Genomic DNA, 17,514 nt, shown 5'->3' on the forward strand with positions numbered 1-17,514 from the left:
GAACTCCGTAAACAGCTTGGCGTTAAAAACAAGTCGTATCATTGCGATTTTTGCAGTGATAACTTCTTATGGGAGGGTAAACCGCTTCGTAACGTAACGCGTTACGTCGCCAGTCTGTCTGGCTTCCCTTTCTCTCAAGCATACAGCAGCGTTAGGCAGGCTCAGGCTCTCTCACTCTAAACATTTGTTACTTTATAGGATTAAAAAATGATATCTTCTAATAATGTAAATGCACAAAATTCTAATGTACATAATATTCAAGAATGGTAACTAAGAATAAAATATAATTGATAATCAATAAAAGATTTTATTATTAAATAACCTTAAACTATGGTATCTGGCGCCACCAATGATCCGTTTAATAAAGGATACATGAAATGAAACACAGAATATAATTACAGTTTTATGATAGTTTACACTTGATTCACGTAGCGTACCACTTTACACTTATAATTGCCTACAAATGTGAAAAATTAAATAATTTAGATCATTAATAGTAATTATTATAGAGTATCACATATTTGATAGAATGCATTCAACGAAGTACGAAGCGTCTATCGGCGGCGCCCAGCTGTTGTTAGCGCCGCATAACTAAACAATATTCGTTTGGCGATTTCTATATCTAGATCATATTTTGCCATACATCGTTATCGAATTATAACATACGCTGAAATTAGCTTTTGATTATGCCTTTTAAATGCTTCTTGTTGGGTAATACCGGCAAGTTGTTAAATTTGAATATTTTTAGTCCTTCGAGCCGAATTTGTAAAAATGGCTGCGGTTCGTTGTTTATGATGTTTTCCAAGAAACTACACCAACTATATTATTATTTCAACATTTAACTAGACTTAAAACAACTTGATATATAGCTTCACTTCGCTTGACTTGTTTATGTCTAAGTCATTTGAGTGTGACACGAGCTAGCAATTTGCAGCAACTTCAAAATTATGACTAGAAAGACATTTATAATATTATTTTTACTGAATATTGTCTTGCTTATGTTGTCTGTAATTAAATAAGTTCTCAATGTAATTATTAAAGTTTTCTCATTGCTAGATGTCGTTATAACTCGCCATAACTTCGCCGCTTAAATATACATTATAAATAATATAATCAGTTTTTAAATTAACCTGAATTTAATTAAAAAGCTAATTATAAAATTTGTCAACGACTAACGACACGGAATATTTACAACGATATAGAAAATTCATACGATTTGATATAAAGGCGGGCAGCCCGATGACAAAAATCGATCTTTAATATTGTTCATAGGATGGAATCACTTACTGCTATCACAAAGATTAACTACGAAGTGGGTTGCGAAAAAAAAAACTTCAGAATCTATGACGTTGGGTAAGTAGATTACAATCAAGATTTAAGGGATGTCAAAGACGGTCAAGTAACTCACAATTTCGTCTTTGCTTATCTCAATAAGGATGGTGACATTAACAAAAACATATTATATACATATTTACAATAGAAATAATATATAAAAATACTAAACGGGGCTTTGAAATATAAATTGAATTAAAAAAAAATATTTACAGTTTCGATGTTTCCGTACATTAAGGCTTATTTGAGAAACTTTTACTTTCATCTTATACACAGAATAAGTATCAAATATTATCGACTCTACTATGTACACTGTTCAGAAAATGTCATAATAGAAAGTAGTCTCAAGAAAAAATAATAATAAATAGAACAATCAACAATTTGGACTGAAATATATACCTAAATCGACTCTTTCGCTGAGATGAATAGATTTGTTACTGCCAGAGAGAGACAATGATGGCCGTAGCCGAAGCAGACTTTTGTCTGTCCAATCATACATCGTCTAAGACACGTTCCTACGCATTATCCGCACTGTCAAGTGACGACCGTTCCCACCCGGGACGAACACTGACTCGTTGGAGCCGACGCAACACGAAGCCCGAGAGCGGCCAGCGGTTCGTTACGAATCTTCATTCTTCGTTTCACACGTCGCTAGCTCTATTCTACTCGAGTGTATTGGTAATGAAGAACCTGCAATTATTAAAACGGTGATTAGAATCTGTTATATGAGTTTTTATTTTACTTCTTCCTTGCAATTATATGAAAGCCAGTAAGTAGATTGTGATTTCTCATTGCACAAAAATTATGATCATAATAATTAATAATATGATAATGAAATATTTTTTACCACTGAATTTTAATCTTAAATAATTTATACATCTAGCTGCTACCTCTTGCTGCTATACAACCGATAAAAACAGGCCAGGTTTATTAGTTTAGTGTGTGTGACAGCTACGTCTTACACTCGCAATTTGTATCATGTCACGTTGTTAGTGTTGGTACGGTACACAAAATAGAGGTAGTCAACCTCAATTTTTTTAGCGTTTTCACAGCTGTCTAGCAGACCATAGGTTCTCAACGTGGGCGATAACGCCCCCTTGCGGGCGTTATCGCCCACGTTGAGGGGGGGGGGGGCAGTAGAAGACCCAGAGAAAATTAGGGGGCATTGCGATGGCGCAAATGGGGCGTGGGTAGATTAAAAAATATAGTCTAAAAAGGCAAAAAAATACACGAAAATACTCTAGAAAAAAACATATTCTAAAAGTGGGCGGTGAGCAAAATAAGGTTGAGAAACTATGATCTAGACGTATAAATAAACTAGCGAAGTAGCGTTAGCATAAAAAGCTGCAAAAAAAACTGGGAGAAATTAACGCACCGTCCGATGCGGTAGAAGTGATTTAGATATGCAACTTTTAAACGGGAACCAAGTTTAAGAAAATTAAAAGAGATCGAAAGAGGTTTTTCAAAGTACCAGCTTCGGGGTCTGGCGGGGTGGGCGGCGTGGGCGAGCCGTACAGGAACAGGCTGCGCAGGCGCCGCGTCGACGTGCACGTGGACGCCGACGTCGACGGCAGCTCGTCGGGCCACTCGCTGCTCGCGCTCGCCGAGTCCGACGCCGCCACGTCCGCGGTCACCTGCGGCATTCGCGTGAGAGTTTTGTATATACAGCGTGCATATATTATTTCGCATGGCTGGATCACTTGGCGTTGCGTAGAGATACACTTCATTGTGCATCTTCTACCGCATTTAACACAAGGAGTGTTCCGAAGAGCTGTTTCACCTGATTTCTGCCGCCGAATTACCTACCTACGCACGACACGCCACAAGTTAGGATATCATACCTACCATCTGGATGTGTGGCGGTTATCCACAGTGCGGTTTTCGAGTAGCTTTTTTCACGTATTACAAAGCTGTGGAATGAACTTTCTCGTGCGGTGTTTCCGGGACGATACGACATGGGTACCCTCAAAAAAACGCGTACACTTTCCTTAAAGGCCGGCAACGCTCCTGTAGTTCCTCTGGTCTTGCAAGAGAATGTGGCCGGCGGTGATCACTTAACACCAGATGACCATACGCTCATTTATCCTCCTTTTTTCATAAAAAAAAGCGATACGCTACAATGGCGACATTAAATAAACACTCGAGTAGAACTACTTAACCGTATTAGAAAGAATATTTAAAAAAATACATAATTCACCTAAATAAATCAATTGTCCATATTTCCATTTCGGAACATCCTGTAAGAAATCTAGTAGCCGCGCGCTAGCGTAGGCACTGACCTATTTCGTGCCGTCTTGTATGACCACGTAAGGGTGATTAATAGTTACTTATGCAAGTGTTGTGTATTAAGAGGTATTAAAACACGAATGTGGGTTTATCACACGATAACACGTGATGTAATATGACATGAGTGTTTTAATACCTAATTATCAATAGTTGCATACAAGACTTTATCTACACTCATAAGATGAATCCCAATAACCATTACATCATCCAAACGAGTGTTGTAATGAAATTCAGTACAACATTACAACACTCGTTATATGATTTAATGGTTACTAGGACTGGCTTTTTTAATGTTAACAGTAAGCTAACTATTTTAGAATCTTTAATAGAGAGGACTTAAAGCATGGGTGAAAACAAAATTTTGTTTCCTAAATATGTAATTTGTTTGTTTGTTTGAAAATTTTAATTATTTATTTTAAATTTCAGAATTATTTTTTTACGATTAAGGTTAGACAGGTCTACCCATGTGTTTAATGTCGCTATTACAGCGCCACTACTGTATATTTTTTAGACATACTGATGGGAAGAATTAACAGAATGCTCTGCGACCATAACCATCTGCTCACAACAGAGTCAGTGCCATCTGAGTCGTAACCCTAAAGCTGTCATTTAATCATGATAGAAAAACGAACAAATGACGTCACAAAATATTTAATAATTATTACTTACAGAAGATATAAAAATTCATTATGACCGTTTAGCATTGACGTACAATAAACATCTAGATTGACAATCACGCTCAAAAATTGTCTGAAGCAAAACTCATTCTACGCGTCTATTAGGCCGCGCTTTGAATACATTGCCACGTAATCACAAAGTGTTCAGTGAAAAACCTATCCAAATAACCAATGCTACATATCTAAACTTATTAAGGATGGTTGTCGTATTTAAGATAAATGGCCCTTTAAATTAACAAAATTATGTAAGAAATAATACTTTAATTGTAAATAATTTTATAAGTTATTAGTTAGTGTTATTACACAATCATATTGCTAAATAATTGCAATTCAATTGCTAAAAGAAAATGTTCTTGCCTCGTGTTTGCGTCCGTCTAGCGCGTGACGTAGTGTTACTACTTTTAATGAACGTATACAATAGACTTGAACATTACTGCCACGAAATCAGGCGTTAATTTGAATTAATGTTTTAATGTTATCTGTATAAACTTAGAATAATAACGCTTAGAACGTGAGTAGGCCCAAGCGAAATCAATCAGTTTCAATGTGGTCGTTTATGACCACATACGTTTACGCCGCGTCAGTGTCATTCTGTCAACTTCCAGGACAATCAGTGCGCGATATTTAATTGAAAAATGACTTTTTTGAAATCCAATATGGCCGCCATGCAAAAGTATGATTTCAACGATTTTAGTTCCATGTGGCACAACACTTTCCGAAAGATGCCTATAAGTTGTTTGGCATTAGGGTTATCATTATAACCACCACGCATACGTATAGCCCCAAAAGAATTCTTCACCACTGCCATCTTCGATTAAAAAAATTATCCCAAATTCGTTCTCTGCACCCTCGAACCTCGGATAGAGCTGGGAACGGCACCTCTATCGTTTCGCTTTTTCGTTTCATCGAGTTTCAAAACACAACGATAATAACGAACTTCTTTACTTACACTTCAAAAATTGATGCAACAATAATTAAAAACGTGATGTTTTTATTAAATTCTTAATTTATATTTTTTTTATTCTTTCTTATTACATAAAAAGGTAAATGTCTATTCACTTGCAACATTATTTGGCTGTCTGTGAGTGTTGGCGAATGTAAGTACGTGATGCTCACGCACACATTAATAATAATGTTACTTCAATATTGACAGGAACTATGAATGAAACTATATTTCTCAGCGTTATTATTCTATGTGTATAAGTATATGTATAAACAACGCCCCTCGGACATTTTTTAACGACCTTATTAAGAGTCTAGTCTGTAACTGTAACTTGTAAACGTACAATAACGTCAATGCCGTTTACAAGTTTGTTTAAGCAAATCAAGTGAATCGCTTTCTACGCATTACCGTATTAGATGATTAAGTTCTAAAGGGCGCCGTAGCTAGTGAAATTAGTGGGAAAATGAAACTTAACATCGTATGTCTCAAGGTGACGAGAGCATTTGTAGTGCTGCTTAGAATTTTTCGGTTTTCAAAAATCCAGAGCGGCAGTGCATTGTAATGGGCAGAGCGTATCCATTACCATTAACTCAACGTACTGCTCGTCTCGTCCCTTATTTTCATAAAAAAGTACTCCCCTATTCTTTTTATTCCCCCGGGAAGCAGAAGGCGCGAATGTATACATACCTCCAGTCGGTGTGAGGGCGAGAGCGGGTAGTTAGCGTAGTGCGCCTCGTGCGTGTCGTGCGACGCCAGAGAGCCCGCCAGACCCGCGAGCGACGCCGCCCGCACCTCCGCGTGCTGTGACGTGGCCGACAGTGACGCGTCACCTTTACAAAACATCGTCATACATCAGTTATGCCCGCCCTGCCATTATAGTATATTGTGACACAAGTGTGTTAAGTATCTCATTATATATGAGGCCGCGGGTTGCAGCCCTGAAGTCTAGTGGGCTAGTTGCTCACGCGTTTCATACGCACTTTTTCAACACATTTGCGAAGAAAAAACAAACATGTATTGCAGTATTCGTTGCAAACTGCAAACAATATATGTAAATAAAGTAGAAAATGGTAGGCTATCGACACTTTCTAAGAAAAAAGTGATTCACTCGATTGTATGACACGTGCAGATTGACAGATGACGGCTATAATCTTGCAAAAAAGGAGATAGCCGAAATCCACTACGTTTTATGCAACTGTTCGCTTTCAAACTTTGCCGGATTATACTTCGTGGCCAATCGCGATACTATAATTACTATTATTTGAAACTTATGTCAAATGACCGCACATTTTATACAAAACTAAATTTAAATTTTTACTTAGGCAGTTCCACCTCTTACTACGAAGTATTAACATCTTTGAAAATTGCGCGCAAGTTTTTTTTCCGACGGCAAATGTAATGTGATGGATTACATACAGCCTACTTCGACATTATAATTTTAGTGATAATATGTGCATTTCTTATAACATTTTCTTGTAAATTATAAGTAATTTAACACTAAATAGAATAAATAAGATGATAAATGGTTTTCGTCTTAATAAGAGAGATATTTATTGATTCCAAAAATGTAATTGGATTTTCAGTAGTAAAAAACCTCTTTGTTGTTACAAAAAAAAACTGTATTACCCGGTTAAATTGAAAATGCTCTACTAAAATTTGCAGTTAGGTACTACTAACTTTGTAGTATAATTTATAAAAGAAATTAACCCTTGTTTTTTCTCAAATTAAACATTTTTTTATTAACGGCACTACAGTTGCGCTCGTCACCTTGAGACGTAATAAGTTGTCTTATTTGCCCAGTGTTCGAGAATCGAACCAATAATTAAAATTAAAAAATGTAATTTAGGTCGATTAGCTATTCGCCCGATCAGAGAGCCTACCATCAACTTTTAATAAGCGATACGATTCCGATGCAGTTCAGTTTAGGTACCTAAACGAAATCACTAAAATTCGTACCATGAAGTGCCTTTTGCTGAATGGCGTTTGGATCGCTTATGAAGAATGAACTAAATAAATTTGTTAATTCGTTGTTTTTTAATTCGTTCTTGCGAACAGGCTATAGCCCGGGCTCTTACTGCCTCGTTTTTAGTATTTATTATCAGTTTTTTGTTTTACAATAAGTCCAATAAAGTATTCTCATCTCATCTTTCATCAATAAAATTTTCATTTTCTGTATGTTTTCACTATTTGTTAAAAGTTCACTCACAGCAGGGACCGAGTGCTCTCATTCATTATATCAGCTCATACAGTATGGAACTGTGAAACAACAACTGTAGGTACATACTTGTTAGCATATTTGCTGACGATATACCAAAAATTAACGAAATCCGTGCATTGGTTTTGTCAAAAAGTAGACTTTTCATTTTGCACAAATTTATACGTACTGTGTAGTATTAGTTAACTGGGTCAAGGGTTCAATGAACTTGAATATTTCAATAGTGTCATAAGACGGCCTTACCGCCAGTGGCGGTTTTCTTCGTCACGAAAGCAACCTATAAAAAATCGTGCCAACTTACCTATTTGCTGCTCAAGAAATCACTCAGAAAACAGTGGTTTTGTAAGTTGAACTTACGAAAATAATTTCTTTTTTACAAAATTTACCCATTCATTAATTTATTAATAATTGTTATAGTTTGTAGGCTAGTTTATCTTGTTGGTGTATGTGTAGGAAAGTATCGATAAAATAGAATTCTAGGGTCGGTATGCCTTACATCTTACGTAATACAAAGCAATCTAATTGTTAAAAATCGTACCAACTTGCCCGTTTGATACTCAGGATTTTTTATGGAGAAATGAGCATTGCTAGACCTTTAGAAATTTGTACATACTTTTTTTGGCATTTGTCCACGAAACACCGCACAAGGACGTTCATTCCACAGCCTGCTAGGTTGTACGTGGGAGAAAGTTCTTTGAAAACTAATAAAAAAAGTTTATCTAATAAATAATTTGTTAAAATTATTAAGATATTCGAAAAACACAAAAAAAGTAACCATGTTTAGGTATTTGGTGATGGTTGCTAAATAAATATAAAAAAGTATCGATAAACTATAATTGTGAGGAATTCCCTATTAAGGAATTATTTTTTCGTTATTTTAAGTGAACACTGAGCACCACTTTAGTTTATCGCGAGACTTCTGGGCAAATAGGCAAATTTGTATTTACGTTTTGAAAATTTGAAATTTTACGTTTCCATCATTATTCTAATGCACAATATACAATTTAAAGTTCAGTTCAGATAGGTATCCCGAAATAAAAAAAGTGTTTGTATAAATGAACATAGTGAATTTGAATTACGTCACAAATTATCAAACGAATCAAAGGTAAAGCCGACAGTTTGCCGCCTTCGCACATCGTTCCGGGGTCAAGGTAAGTTGTCTATATAGACTGTTAAATATCACTACATTTATTTGAATATTTATTTTGTTTGAAAATTTCACTTTTTCAATTTAAAGTTTTTAATTATATAATAAATTTTGCGATAGTTCTGTGGACTAGTATTACTTATATTTTTATTTATTTCATAGGTATGCAGACCATACTGTATAAAGACTTAATTTAGCAGTAATTTAATAACGTCATAGTTAAAATTAGCACAGTTATTCTCTAAATAGTAGCGACCAAATACAGTCCATTAACTAATACGTAACGTATAAGTACCGTACATCCAGTAATTTCACTAGCTTCGGCGCCCTTCAGACCGAAACACAGTAATAGTACTGCTTCAAGGTATAAATAGACGCCGTTGTGGTACCCACAATATTAATAAAGTATCGTACCGATGCTGGGCTCCGGTCGCTTGGAGTAGACGTCGGCGTCGTCGCGCGGGTCTGTGCGCGGGCCCGCACAGCCGCCCGCGCGGCACAGCGACACGGGCACCACGCCGTACACGTAGAACAGCAGGATGGGCACGCCCACCCCCACGGCCACGCCCGCCACCAGCGGCGACACCAGCAGCTGGAACATTTCAATTATTATTCACCACTCCAGCACAACAAGAGCGCTATTACTACGTGAAAACTCGCAGCAAAAAGGATACATACATCCGGAAATTACTCCGCTTTAGGCTTCGTTCACACGGCATTGTCCTGCAAGTTTTTTTTGTAATCGTTTTTTTAACGTATAGTCAACCGGGTGTTCATATGGTAAGTTTTCATTCGTGTAAAAACGAATAGCCGCAGTTTCCACACAGTTGTCACAGTGAGTAGACGTTACTGATGGATTATAAAACCGGTAATATATACACTGATTATGACATATCGGCAAACAGACATAGAATTGAAGATCTTGAAAAACGACGTCATTTTATTGACACTCTTATTTTGTACAAAATAATTAATAACATTATGGATTGTCCCTCGTTGTTTCAATGTATAAACATAAAAATACCTCGCCCTCAAAAACGCACATGTGGAATGACGATCGTGGGGTATGGCGTACCAGGCCGCTACCGGCAGGGTGCGCCCGCCCGCGAACGTCATTAATGGGTTGAAGCTTGCGCAAGGCTACGCTGTTGACATCCGCAGCGCTATGGGAGGGATACTGATGTGTCCGGACGACGACCGGGCGGCTGACTCCGACTATCATGTACAGGTGCGCCTGGCGGCAGCCTGCGTGCCCAGTGGTCGAAAGGTGGGCCCTCCCACCAGGGAACAGATCGGCCAAATTATCCGGAGCCTACCGAACAAGGAGCCTGGTATAGATGGGATCACCGCTCGGATAGTAAAGGCAGCGTGGAAGGTGGCCGCGAGCGAGATGACTCTAATATACGGTAAGTGTATAGAAGAGGGCGTGTTTCCCGATGTATGGAAGGAAGGCCGTTTGATAGTACTGCCAAAGGGTGACGGGAAGGCGACTGACCCAAAGGCGTATAGACCTATCACCCTCTTGTCAGTACTGGGTAAGGTGCTTGAGCAGTTGATTTGCGAATGTACCCCGGGTCTGTACAGTCGCATATCAATGAGACAACATGGTTTTATGAAAGGGAGGTCCACGATAACGGCCCTGAACGCTATTCAAGTAACAGTGAACACCAGCACACACAAGTACGTACACGCGATCACGTTGGACATATCTGGGGCTTTTGACAGCGCGTGGTGGCCAATGGTACTGCTTAAGTATAAGCAGGGAGGCTGCCCACCCAACATCTACCGTTGTCTGTGTTCCTACTTCGTTAGCCGACGAGTAGGTATGTTCGTTGGAGCCGATGCAGTGTGGAAAACCTCCACTATGGGGTGTCCACAGAGCTCAGTGCTCGGCTCGACTTTATGGAACGTGTTGTTGAACGACCTTTTGGAAACGAGCATGCCAACAGGGGTGGGAATGGTAGCGTATGCGAATGACGTGACGCTCCTCATAGAGGCGGACTCCAGGGAGGTTATCGAGGCCAATGCCCGGGTGGCGCTTGAGAGAATCACAGACTGGCGGGTTAGAAATCTGCTGTGTTTTTCGCCCAGGAAAACAAAGTCTATAACTTTCAAGGGAACTCTCAGGCGACCGCCGGTCATCAGAATGAACGGGCAATCTGTCACAGCGGTAGATAATGTAAAAATACTGGGTATTACAATTGATGGTAAGGGATCATTTGCAGAGCACGCTTTGGATATCGGGGAGCGAGCCGCGAAGTGTTTCGGCAAAATGGCTAGGGTATCCTCAACCTCTCGGGGCATACGGTACAAGGCACTTAAGCTCTTGTATAGGGGGACATTCGTGGCAACCCTGACTTACGCGGCGAGCACCTGGTATCACAAGGCATTCTTGCATGTGGTGTCGAGTCGGTTGCTCAGGACTCAACGAACGTCGTTGGTGCTACTCACCAAGGCGTACCGTTCCACGAGCACGGCCGCACTGCCAATTTTAGCAGGGGTACTTCCGGCAGACCTGAAGTTTATCGCGCGGGCAAGATCGAGGCGACCAGAGGCGATAGGGTTAAACAGGAGCTCGCGTCGTTAAAGAAGGACATCCACTCCGAAGTGGTGAACATGTGGCAGGAGCGTTGGGAACGCGAGGAGAGAGGTGGCGAACTCAGACGCTTCTTCCCATTTGTCGGGGAAAGACTCCTGGCGTCGTGGGTGCATCCCGACCATTACACGTCGCTGCTGTTGACGGTGCATGGGCAGTTCAACAGCAACAGCTTAGGGACCTGGGGCTAAAAGGGGACGGCACATGTCCATGTGGCGCGACGGACGAGAACCGCGACCACGTGCTGTGGGATTGTAGCATGTACGAAGAAGCTAGAGGCGAAATGATGGACCATCTAACGAGGACTAAACCAGGACCAGTGTATTACGGAGACTTGGTATCCTCTGAGGAGAATTTCTCCAGGCTGATGAGATATGCCGCAAGTTGGTACTGTGTCAGGAGAGTGATGGAGGGGTAAACCAAGACGGTGACGAAGACAGAGAAAGGAAGACCAAGAGAAGAAGAGGAGATTAGGAAGAAGGAGAGCCCGGCGACGAAGAAGCCGACTCTGTGGTCGGCCGCCCCCAGAAAGGGGGGAGAGGGCCATCTAGGGACGCATAAATAAAAAAAGAGAACCTGTAGGGGAGTCAAGAAAATGTGCCGGACCTCAAATCCGGTACATCTCCCGCTGTTTCGGTCGGTATCTAGGTCTTCTTCCTCCCGCCGCCCCGCCCACAGCGGCAGCCCCACCAGCAGCGCGGGCAGGCCACGCCCGCCAGGGTACCCAGCTGGCATAACATAGACTATAATATATAATATGTACTGACCGCAGCAGCCACGGCGGCGGCGACGGCAGCGCGGCGTCTCGCGGGCTTGGCGCGCCTCAGCCGGCGATGCGCCCGCCGCCCCGCCCACAGCGGCAGCCCCACCAGCAGCGCGGGCAGGCCACGCCCGCCAGGGTACCCAGCTGGCATAACATAGACTATAATATATAATATGTACTGACCGCAGCAGCCACGGCGGCGGCGACGGCAGCGCGGCGTCTCGCGGGCTTGGCGCGCCTCAGCCGGCGATGCGCCCGCCGCCCCGCCCACAGCGGCAGCCCCACCAGCAGCGCGGGCAGGCCACGCCCGCCAGGGTACCCAGCTGGCATAACATAGACTATAATATATAATATGTACTGACCGCAGCAGCCACGGCGGCGGTGACGGCAGCGCGGCGTCTCGCGGGCTTGGCGCGCCTCAGCCGGCGATGCGCCCGCCGCCCCGCCCACAGCGGCAGCCCCACCAGCAGCGCGGGCAGGGCCACGCCCGCCACCACCGCGATACCGAGCGGCGCGCCTGCCAGGGTTCCCAGCTGCCATAACAATTTCTTCTTGCGCGACCACGGCTTTTTGCCCCAGAATGTGCACCCGCTTGGACTGCAATGTAACGGAAATACATTCATTACTGAATATCAGGGGCGTGCTTTCCATATAAGCTTTTAGCATTGCCTACCTGTAAAAAAGTACGGAAAACGATTTAATCTTATTTTAGAAGTAATACAAGCAGTAGAACAAGTCTAAGATTTTAATGACTCAGCGATACTTTCGGCATTTGGTACTTGAAAATATATTGTGGGCCAATGGGCTGTTTCACAATGCACAAGTTGCGAATAGGCTACTTGCTACTTATCTATCGTATAAAGGCATCATTTGAGTTTCACAATGTATAAACTAGCAATGTACATGCAAATAGCAAAGCTAACACACCCGTGCGTTCGCTTGAAAGCATTCAGCCTTTGCCGAGGATTGAGAAATTCGTACTTGAAGCCATCAATAGCCAAGTTAACATTGCTGTACGGGATTCCATCTCAAACATACTGCGCAGTGAACTTGAAATTTAGGAGAGAGCTTTCGGTGTTACGAGACTTAAAGGAATCAATATCCTTTTTTGCAAAGGAATACGGCACTCTAAAAGCCGAACTCAAGTCGACATACGCCACAGTTTCTTCCCTAGATAAGGAAAATTCTATCCTAAAACGGACTGTCACTGCCTTTCCACTCGTATCGCTTCAATAGAACAACACAATCGAGAAACCAATATTGAAATCTGTAGTTTACCTGAAAGTAAATCAGAAAATCTTGTGAACGTCTTAACACAAATTTTTAAAGTTGTTTACTGCCCGCTTAAAGAATCCGATATCGTTGGAATATCTCGAGTCAGAAAGGTGTCTGATCTTTCTTCGCCAAATAATACCCGACCTCGTTCTATAGTACTAAAACTAAGCAGCACTAAGCATCGTGATATAGTCATTGCTGCAGTAGCGAACTACAACAAAAATAATAAAGAAAACAAACTTAATTCCAAGAGTATTGGCTACGGGGGCCCGGTATCGGCTATCTATATATCTGAACACCTCTCACCATACTACAAGAAACTCCACTCGCAAACCCGAATACTCGAGCGTGAGCGAGGTTTTAAGTGGGTTTGGATTAAAAACGGAAGAATTTTTGTGAGAAAGAACGACACGTCACCCATTGTTCATAAATCTTGTGAGGATTCTTTATCCAAATTAAATTAACTTGTATGGACTTGCAATGTAGGACCCTGAAACTCAATAATATATCAATTTACTACCAAAACTTTCGAGGAATAAGATCTAAGCTTGACGACCTCCATTTGAATAGCTTAAAATGTACATATGACGTGATTATTGCAACGGAAACATGGTTAAACAATTCTATTTTTGATGGCGAGATATTGAATTCCAATTACAATATAAACAGACGTGACCGCAATAAAACGCAATCAAATCGTGAGGATGGCGGCGGGATTTTGATAGCAGTTTTAAAATCAATGCCATCATATAGGCAAATTTCTTGGGAAAGTGACAACGAGGACCTTTGGATTACATTGAAAGTTGGAACTGATACAAATTCAAGATTTATAAACATCTGTGGTGTATATTTACCGCCTCCCTTAACTATACCACAATTGGATAACTTTCTCGACAGTGTTTCTAATGTTTTAAACACTTCTAATAATAAAACTATTGTAGTTGGGGACTTTAATCTTAGCTTTTTGTAATGGTCTTCATAGACCAGGTGCTCATGCACCGACTCCGAAACATATCCGCAATTAATTCCTTCTAACTATGACAGCAACATAGGTTACAGTTTTGTAGACTTCTTATCAGATAATAATCTAATGCAAATTAATCACATTAAAAACTTTAACGATCGAATTCTTGACATAATTCTCTGTAATTATAAAGGGGGTAAAGTTAGTTGTCCAGAAGAACCTTTATCAAAAATTGATGTACATCACCCACCTCTACTTATAAATTTTGATATAGTCTGCCACTCGAACCTAAAAGCAGTTCCTTTCGCTACCTATAGCTTCCGGAAGGCAGACTATGATTACGTAATTACTGAATTAGACAAAGTAGACTGGCAAACTGAACTGGAGAATTGTGATAATACCAATACGATGGTGGATAAATTCTACAAATCTATTCAGAATATTATAGAAAAGACTGTACCTAAGTCGATTCATAAGAATTATAAATTTCCCATCTGGTTCTCTAAGCCCCTTATTCGTATGTTAAACAAAAAGGAAAAATTAAGAAAACGATTTAAAAAATATAAAAATCCAAGAGATCTATTTGAATACAAAATTCTTAAAGACCGAGTTGACAATACATTAGGGATATTGAGAGTGGTATTCATGGTAATCCTCGTAGATTTTGGTCATTTGTCAAAAATCATAAGAGCTCTTCATCATCGCTTCCCAGCAAAATGAGTTACAATAATATGACGGCTGACACAGGTGAAGATATAGTAAACCTATTCGCTGGTTATTTCTCCTCCCTTTATCAAGGTACCCCTATTAATGTCTCTTATGATTGTGTAAATACAGCTCACGGGCACTCCACTTTGAGTAATATATATATCAATGAACACGTGATTATTAAAAACCTTTTGTCTCTCGATCCTTCAAAGGGGGCTGGCCCTGACGGTATCCCACCAATATTCATAAAAAAATGTGCAAAACAACTAGCTCTTCCACTAAAAATTATATTTTCACATTCCTTATTAACATCTTCTTTTCCCACTAAGTGGAAATAAGCTAATGTCGTACCAATATTTAAGAAAGGAGATAAATCTGATGTTTCTAATTATCGCCCCATTTCTCTACTATCTATATTTCCGAAAGTCTTTGAAAGAATTCTACATAAATTTATGATTTGGCATTTTAAAGAACTTATTTCTAACACTCAGCATGGTTTTGTTGGTGGCAAATCTACTGTGACAAATCTTACGAGTTTTGTTAATAACCTAGCTGAAAGCGTCGACAGTGGTATTCAAACGGATGTCATTTACATGGATCTCAGTAGTGCGTTTGATAAAGTCGACCATAACCTACTCCTGACTAAGCTTTTCAACTACGGTATCTCTAACCCCTATTATCTTGGTTTAAGTCATACCTAAGTGGTAGGTCTCAAAGAGTCATCACGAATGGTTATACCTCCACGTGTTACACCACATTTTCTGGCGTTCCCCAAGGTTCTCTCTTAGGGCCTTTGCTGTTTGTCGTTTTTATTAATGACGTAATATCGGTTGTGAAGCATAGCAAAGCGCTACTGTATGCTGATGATTTAAATTTGTACAGATTAATTAAGTCGCATAATAATGGAGCGTTGTTACAAGAAGATCTTTACGCTGTTAGTAACTGGGCCAAAAGTAACAAAATGATCCTCAACGCTCATAAATGTGTTCATATTAAAATCACGCGGAAGAAAAATGTAATATCCACAACATATTTTGTTAATGACCTTGCCATCAATGAAGTAAATACTGCCAGAGATCTAGGAATTTTAATTGACACTAGACTTTCATTCAAACCACATATAGGTGAAGTTGTTGGAAAGGCGACGAAAATGGTTGGGTTTATTAAGCGTACTTCAAAAGATTTTAAACAGATTAATTCTGTCATGTGTTTATACAATGCATTTGTTCGGTCGCATTTGGAATATGCTTGTGTGATTTGGGACCACTTTTACAAAATTCATGTTGATAGGTTGGAAAAAATACAACGGTCTTTTATTCGATTTCTGGTATACAAAGACACAAAACATAGCGGTTCATGGTTACCATACAGCGGCTAAATATTTTTAAATTAAAATCTCTCGAAAATCGTCGTCGTATTCAAGATTTGCTATTTTTATTTAAATTATGTAATGGTATTGTTAGTGCCCCAGAAATATAACGACAAATTGATTTCAATATACCCCGCCCCGGTGCAAGGCTTATTAATCGTGAATTCTTTCATCTTGCTATTCCGAGAACTAATATTAGTCTTCACTCTCCACTGCAGCGCTCTATGAGATCATTTAATGAGCTCCTTAATAATAATTTTGACTCCATGATATGTTTGGGATGTCGGTGCTACAATTTAAAAGACTTTGCAACAGTGTTATTTATAATAGTTTTTAATTATATATATGGTTTGTTCGCTTTACTCATATTCAACATAAGAAATAATTTGTATTTTTAACATTTATTAATCTTTAAATTACTTTGCGTTTTTTGTACTAACATTATCTTTAATAATACAACAGAGCTGTACATACCTGTAAGAAAGCTATTCTGTTCATAATGTTCGTTTTCTATTTTTCTTTTTTTTGTTTAGTTTAGAATAGCTTGTTGGTGTAAATAAATAAATAACAAATTGATATAATATAATGAAGTGCACCTCAGATAATGCAAGTCGGAGACCTCCTTCATACAGAGCCAGCAGAACTCGGCGCCGCACACGCAGCACACCATGTGGTTACAGGAGCCATCTTCCACCTTCACTATCAACACTGAGCATCGGGGACAGGGCTTCACTTCACCTGCAACATATTATTATCATATCTTAACTAATATTATATTGAGAATGTGAGTTTGTTTGTATGTGTTTGTTATACTTTCATACCTGAATAGCTAATGGCCATTGTAAAAAAAAAATGGTTAAAAAGAGGTGGCGTTGAGTTCCTTGTATGTTCTTCTCACGAGCTTTACTTTTTCCGAACATATGGTAGATTCAGTAATTTCAAAGAAATTCAAAAGAGCTTAGTTTAAGCCTAATTCTTCGACTTTAACTACTTAATTTGAAAGTTTCCTCCCATGTTGTCATATTATAAGCAATTCTCGAGGCTGGTATAACCTAAGCTTGAAATTGTGTGCATTATTTTTTTTAGTTGTAAAATAATAACTAGTGCCTAGTAGAAGTACAGTCAATATGAAATAATTTAATTTAAAGAATTCTAGCATATTCGATTATTATGTTAAATGAAGTGAACTTCATACACTAATCAAAATGACACTCAAATCTCTTATCTCTTGTACTTTTT

General features: G+C 39.6%; 1 protein-coding gene across 2 annotated transcripts in view; it reads right to left on the minus strand.

The window, feature by feature from the left end:
* Nucleotides 1-390: 390 nt before the first annotated feature.
* The window catches only part of LOC126976066 (E3 ubiquitin-protein ligase RNF19A-like), a 98,231-nt gene continuing 81,107 nt past the window's right edge, over nucleotides 391-17,514 (minus strand). For both annotated transcript variants that reach the window (XM_050824230.1, XM_050824231.1), the window contains 6 exons: nucleotides 16,872-17,013; nucleotides 12,322-12,556; nucleotides 9,015-9,192; nucleotides 5,926-6,068; nucleotides 2,804-2,966; nucleotides 391-2,022 (listed from right to left, as the gene is read on the minus strand). In XM_050824230.1, coding sequence (XP_050680187.1) covers nucleotides 1,952-2,022; nucleotides 2,804-2,966; nucleotides 5,926-6,068; nucleotides 9,015-9,192; nucleotides 12,322-12,556; nucleotides 16,872-17,013 — 932 coding nt within the window. In that variant the 3' untranslated portion in view covers nucleotides 391-1,951. The remainder of the gene's footprint in view (nucleotides 2,023-2,803; nucleotides 2,967-5,925; nucleotides 6,069-9,014; nucleotides 9,193-12,321; nucleotides 12,557-16,871; nucleotides 17,014-17,514) is intronic.

The sequence above is a fragment of the Leptidea sinapis genome, chromosome 39, assembly GCF_905404315.1.
Source record: "Leptidea sinapis chromosome 39, ilLepSina1.1, whole genome shotgun sequence".
Classification (NCBI taxonomy): domain Eukaryota; kingdom Metazoa; phylum Arthropoda; class Insecta; order Lepidoptera; family Pieridae; genus Leptidea; species Leptidea sinapis.